This window comes from Macrotis lagotis, chromosome 4 (genome assembly GCF_037893015.1).
Source record: "Macrotis lagotis isolate mMagLag1 chromosome 4, bilby.v1.9.chrom.fasta, whole genome shotgun sequence".
Taxonomy (NCBI): Eukaryota; Metazoa; Chordata; class Mammalia; order Peramelemorphia; family Peramelidae; genus Macrotis; species Macrotis lagotis.
The window spans coordinates 112,666,469-112,673,015 of NC_133661.1; the positions used below are offsets into that span (position 1 = coordinate 112,666,469).

At 42.9% G+C, this 6,547-nt stretch overlaps 1 protein-coding gene across 2 annotated transcripts in view; it reads right to left on the reverse strand.

The window, feature by feature from the left end:
• The window catches only part of WBP1L (WW domain binding protein 1 like), a 91,940-nt gene that overhangs the window by 80,647 nt on the left and 4,746 nt on the right, over window positions 1–6,547 (reverse strand). Inside the window, exon 1 of one of the 2 annotated variants that reach the window (XM_074233810.1) lies at window positions 5,194–5,422. The exons of the other annotated variant lie outside the window; for it this stretch is intronic. Within the exon in view, the coding sequence (XP_074089911.1) occupies window positions 5,194–5,283 (90 nt within the window). The 5' untranslated portion in view covers window positions 5,284–5,422. Of the gene's footprint in view, window positions 1–5,193; window positions 5,423–6,547 lie in introns of those variants that run through there. 2 annotated transcript variants of the gene reach the window in all.

Sequence of the window (6,547 nt, forward strand, 5' to 3'; positions counted from 1 at the left end):
AAGATGGCCACAATGAAAAGACCTCAGCTTTGACACTGAATATTTTCAGACAATTTCTCTATTCTCCATCCTTTACAAGTCAGTGTGCCCTGGTACTTGTAGGAGATAGAGAGATGTTACCATAACAGAGGTACCAGAAGGAGGTAGAGTGAGATCAGTAACTCCAAGAGGTACCCACAAATTGCGACTTAAGAATCCATATAGTTGGTCCAGGAAGAAAAGTGGAACAGACAGAATACTTAGAAAGCACTTTCTGGAAACATATAAAATTGTAGTAAGTTTTGTGAGAGTTGAGGGACCTGAAAATATGTGGGAATCTTCAAAAAATAATCAATACTTATGTTTATAGTTCCTGATGAACAACTAACTATCCCTAGAGTATGGGAAATGAGGGTTCTCTGCTAAAAGCAGATTATTTCCCAAACTGGTACTTTTAGGGTCACAGATCCAAGAGAATCTTGCTCTCTCAGAGGCTGAAAAATACGAAAACAACCAAAAGTGTCTTTGCATTTAGTAGAAGTTGAGATTTATGATAGGTTACTATGACCAGAAAGAAATAAAAATAATTAGATCATTCTTTAGTTAATATAAACTAGTTCCTAGCATCAGAGAGAATAAAGAGAATCATTAGCCAATAGATTTACCAAGGTTAAGAAAAAAAAAAGAAAGAAAAGCTTTTTTTCCCCCTATTAAGAAAGAAAAAATACCAAGAGTTTTCTGGAAATGAGGACATAAAAAAATGATTAGACAGAATTCATTTTGAAGGGAGAAAATTAAAGATAACTTTCTAATAAACTACGGATTAAAAGTGGGCTTTGTTCAGAGTTAAAATGTACACTGTTAACTGACAAAAAAAGATTGGTGGCAGATAATCACCAAATCCAAGGGTAAACTAAACTCAGGATAACTAAAATCATTTAACAATCACACAGAAAGGGGAAGCTAGGTGGTGCAGTGAATAGAGCACCGGCCTTGGAGTCAGAAGTACCTGGGTTCAAATCCGATCTCAGACACTTAATAATTACCTAGCCATGTAGCCTTGGACAAGCCACTTAGCCCCATTGCCTTGAAAAATCTAAAAAAACAAAAACAAAAACAAAAAACAATCACACAGAAAACATGTTTATTACAGTGGTTTTGTCTGTCCTAAGCTAAGATTTGGGGGGGGGGGGGGGGATCAAGATGTCAGAAATCAAAGAAAGCATAATAGAAATTTCTCTTTGAACTAGAATGAAGAAGGCAGTAAGCACCCCCTATATAAGGATACCCCATGAGAGATTCTGACTAATACTAGAGAAAAATTAAACCTCTAGAGTACAAAATAGAATTGAATCAAGTCACTTTCTGTCTCAGATGTCAGGTTTTCTGAGCTAAAAATTGAACATGCTACCAGTCTACCATCCGAGAACACTGGAAAGGCAAATGAATCAACTGGGTTATTATTCTTAGGCACCCAGTATGGAAAGGATCATGAAAATACAAAATGATGCATTTTATTTTTTTTAATTATTGTCTGAGGTCGGATTTGAACCCAGGTACTCCTGGCTCCAGGGCCAGTGCTTTATCCACTGTGCCACCTAGCCACCCCAAAATGATGTATTTTAGATGACTACTAATGTTGATATAAAATAAGAGTAAAGAGATGAGAGTCTGAATTCTTCACAACTCAGTTCTTTGAAAGCCCACATCAAAAGGGAAGAGATCCCCAACTGACAACACAATACTCAAGGAACAAAAATGAAATCGGTGATTAGCAACTGCAATACAAATAAGCACAGACTGTGCTGTGAGGCAGAAGAAGTAGTCATAGGAAGGTTCTTTCATCACTCATCCAAATCAAAGGTCTGATCTGATAGGGGGAAAAGTTAGAACAGTTACTCCAGAAATTAGGTCTCTGATACTTATTAGGTCACTCCTCTGAAGCAACTAAAATATTAATTCACCTCAGAAAAGCTAAGTACACACTTTTAAATGACAAGAAAATGAAAACTTAGGAACATCCTAATAGTAATTAAGCAAGAGAAGACAAAATGCCAGGGAGAAAAGTCAACTGCTTACTCTGGTGTTAAAAAAAATTCATTCATCTGAACCATATGCAATTCTTGGAAGAGTTGAAGGTGGAACAGAAAAAGAAATAACTGTTCTAATGCAGAGATGATAATGAGGAAACAAGTCTCCTAATAATCTTCAAGTTACTGATACTGAATTTACAAACAAGGATTCTAACTGACAAGAGAACATAAGGCAGGAGGCAATGAGATGCCCATACCATTCAACAATGATGCAACCAGTACAGTGAGTTCTCAACTTGGACAGTCAGCTGGAGGTCACTTGTTAAAATGAGGACAAAGAGTACCTGAAATTTCTCTGCCAAAATGATCTTCAAGTCATTTTTTCCCCTAGTTAACTGATTCCTACAGAATTTTTTTAAAAAAACAAATTTTAAAAACACCCTCAGCCTTCAAAATCAACTAGATAATGATGTATTCAGTTAATTATTATGAGCACCTTTCATTCCAAATGTTACAAGCAAAAAACACAAGGGTCTTGGATATAGATATCTAAAACTGGTCTGGAGGATTGCAGTGATACATAAAAACACACACACACACACACATATATATATATAGAGAGAGAGAGAGAGAGAGAGAGAGACAGACAGACAGATGAGAAAAAGATTAGCCTCTTCACAATCTCTTCTTTACTGTAGCCTCATAATAGCTGGACAGAAACCAAAATCCATCCATTTGAAACAAAGTACAAGGGCTAGCCTATCCCAAAGCAAGTACTAAATTTGACAGGAACATGATAAGACAGCAGCCTAGCGTCACCAAAACTAAGGTACAGATAGATATGAGACTAGTATTCTTGCTACTTAATCCATAAAATCATTATTATGGGCTCTATCTCACCTTAAATTTACAGCTAAAAAAGTACAGAACCTATTCTGTTGGCTCCCTCTATCAACTCCCAAATAAAAACAAGATATTACCTAGAGAGATAACCAATGGGTAGTAATAGAATTCCTGATACTTCAGAGATTTATAAGGCAGTTGCCCTCAGTGCAACTCTGAAAACTTTAACTAATGTATTAAGTTATTAGGAACTAAACAAATCACAAAATAAAGCAAAACTCTTTGATCTTTTGTATTAGTACAGGCAGGGTGACTCCAATCATTAAAGCCCTTCACCTTGATTCTCTCCTGGATTCCAAAATTCTTTTATTCCTCCATCCCCTGAAATGAATTAACTTTTCTAGATGAATTAGGATATGACAGTTCTATTAATGATTCATAATGGGAAAAAACTAAGCAATATTAAGACAATCTAAGTGTTAAATGGACAAAAATCAACTTTTAAGTGAAGGGTTCAAACTCTTAAAAAGCTGGCTTCCAGGGCAGCTAGGTGGCGCAGTAGAATCAGGAGTACCTGAGTTCAAATTTGACCTCAGACACTTAATTAACTAGCCATGTGGCCTAGGGCAAGCCACTTAACTCCATTTACCTTGCAAAAGCCTAAAAAAAAAAAAAAAAAAAGTTGGTTTCTCTGATCTCACTTAACAATGTAGTTCAAATATTTTTATGGACCCACTTCATGGAAAGCACTGTCAACTGCACTAAAGGAAAGACAGACAAAATGAAAATGAGGAGGGAGAAAAAGGAAGAGCCCAATTCAAGTAAAGTTATGTTTGAATGTACCTAACAAGAAACAGGCAAGGGGCAGCTAGGTGGCCCTGGAGTCAGGAGTACCTGAGTTCAAATATAGTCTCAGACACTTAATAATTACCTAGCTGTGTGGCCTTGGGCAAGCCACTTAACCCCACTGCCTTGCAAAAACCTAAAAAAAAAGGAAAAAAGAAATAGGCAAAAAGAATTGCTATTTTTTTTCTGGATATCTCCTATTCTATAATCTTGACCAAGACATTTCATGAACAAGAGTTAAACTGAAGTTTGCCATTATGTTTTTTAATGCATATATTTCCAAAATATGAAGGGAAGATAATAGGAAGTAAAGGAAGCAGTATAACATACATGTTAACAAATATAAAGGAGAGAAAATATTATTCTCCCTGTTGCTCTCCACCCAAGCTGGCACCAATGGCACCCCTCCCATCAGTTTCGCAATGCTACCCTTGGCTGAAATCAGAACCAACAGCTTCTCTCCTGGGAAAGCAAAGAAGCCACCCAGCAAAAAAAGCTGGGACACCCTAATAGCTTTAGTACTTTCCTCTCCCTCAAAACCCCCTGCAGCACCAGCAGTCCTGCCCTGAGGGTCCTATGCAAAATGGAGATGTAGCAGAAACTTTTCATGACCCAAAGTTGCCACCCATGGTTCTTGCCAACTAAAAGGCCCAACCTGTGTACTCTGCAAGGATTCTTCACCTCCATGCTAGCTCAAATGCCAGCCACAGCCACTCATTGTTCTGTACTTTACATAGAACAGGTTCTTCTCTCTTAATAAAACACCAATATAGGGGGTGGCTAGGTATGGGATAGATGAAATAACTTCTGAGATTCCTTCCAACTCAAGAGTTATTACAGGGGCGACTAGGTGGCGAAATGGATAGAGCACCGGCGCTGGAGTCAAGAGTACCTGAGACACATAATTACCCAGCTGTGTGGCCTTGGGCAAGCCACTTAACCCCATTGCCTTGCAAAAAAAAAAAAAAAAACCACCTAAAATAATAAAAATAAAACGAAGCACCAATACGGGGCAGCTTGGTTGGCAGAGTGGAGTCGGACGGAACTGAGTTCAAATGCTGCCCCAGACACTTAAAATTAACTATGCGTAAGTCACTTTATTTCACTGTCTTGCAAAATAATAATAATAAAAGCCCCAAAGTGCCTTCATGGTCCTTGCCACTGGTTCGGGCACTAGTAAATCCCTGGATGGGATCTCTCGAGGACAGCACGGGATTTGCTACAGGTGTGGTGACCTTGGCCGAGTCACTTCATCTCTGTTCCATGGGGAGCCGCACCGGGCATGCCTTGGTGACTTCCCTCCCCGCCCGGGCTGGAAGGAGCCGGGGAGCCCCCCAGCCTCGGGCTGGCGCCCCATCCTCAACCCCGACCTCAGCTTCTCACAGCCCCGGGCCCCGGGCCCCCAGGCCTCTCAGAGCCTCCTCCCCCGGCCGCCGCGGAGCACCCCTCGGGCCCACGTCCGCTCCCTCCGCACCCCCTTCCCTTCCCTTACCTGAGGGGGTTCGGCCCTGGCTGACAGGGGGGTGGGCAGCGCCTGGAGGAGCAGGAGTGCCATGCCGCCCAGGAACCTCCTCCTCTCCATCGGGCTCGGGCTCGGGCTCGGGCTCCGGCTCCGGCTCCGGCTCCTGCTCCTCCACCGCCACCACAGCCTCCTTCCTCCTCTTCCTCCTCCTCTTCCTCCTCCCTCTCCTCCTCTTCCCCCTTCTTCCTTCTTCCCGGCTCCTCTTCCTGTTTCGTTCTCATTCCCCGCCCCAACTTCCGGCTCCGCCCCGTTTCCCTGAGATTACCTCCCCTAGCCCGGGGCCCTCCCAGGAGTGGGGCCGCTCTGCCATTCCAACTTCCTGTTCTTCATCATTGATCCTCGTGCCTGTCCATCAAAGCGAAACTGCCAATAGAAACAGTCGTCTGGAGACGATCGGCCAACCAAAAGTAGGGGCAAGCCGGGGCTCCATCTGACGCGAACGGGAGCAATGGAAAGACCTCTCTCTCTTCCCCAGAGAGTGGCGGAAAAATCCCGGAAGAGGCGGGGCCATTGTAAGAGGTGGCCCTATTGGGTGTGGCGGAAGTGACCGATTCTTTTACCCTCTTCCCCCCATGTTAGATGAGAAAAAAAAATGGTTAAATGTAAACTAACTTTCAGTTTCCCAGTCTTACGAAGAAAATGAAGCCGTGACAAAGGAAAGCGGCTTGCCTAAATCTCAGTCATTGAAAATGGTAGAACCAGGTCTAGAACCGAAGAGGGTCACAGGATGCTCTTCCTCGATGTGAAAGGGAGCCCGGTTTGCGTCCTCGAGGAATTCGAGGTGAAGAGCCCTAATCAAATCCAAGCCCCACCGCTGACATGACACACTAGGCAAGAGCTCCAGTTTCTAATTGGGCCAGATCCACTCTGGGATCCAAGTCAGCTCCCTCTCCATGCAGCCTCCAGGGCTGCCTTCTCGGCTCAGGGGCAGTCGGCCCCATCAGCAAGAAAACAAAAAAAATATTTCCTCCGCAGGATCCAAGTTCTGCCCTGGGCCCAGGACTTTTCAGGCAAGGGTTCTGCTGAAAAAGTACCAAGGTTGCTCCCCCCGCTTCCACTTTCATAGAAATAAAGTCACCAGCCCCACAAATCATGCTCTCTGGGAGCTGGGCCCAGCAAGCTGGGACAACTGGGAGACCCTATTCTGTCCTGGTGGGGTTAATTAGTTTTGCCGCACAAAGGACTAGTTGTAAACATCATTAGGAAGCCAGAAAATAAATAGCCAATTTAGCCTGGCAGCTTGGTTTGGCAAACATTTTGCATTAATTGGATTTGGCAGGGATCCCACCCTTACCCCCCCCCCCTGCCCCCAAGAGGTCTCTTG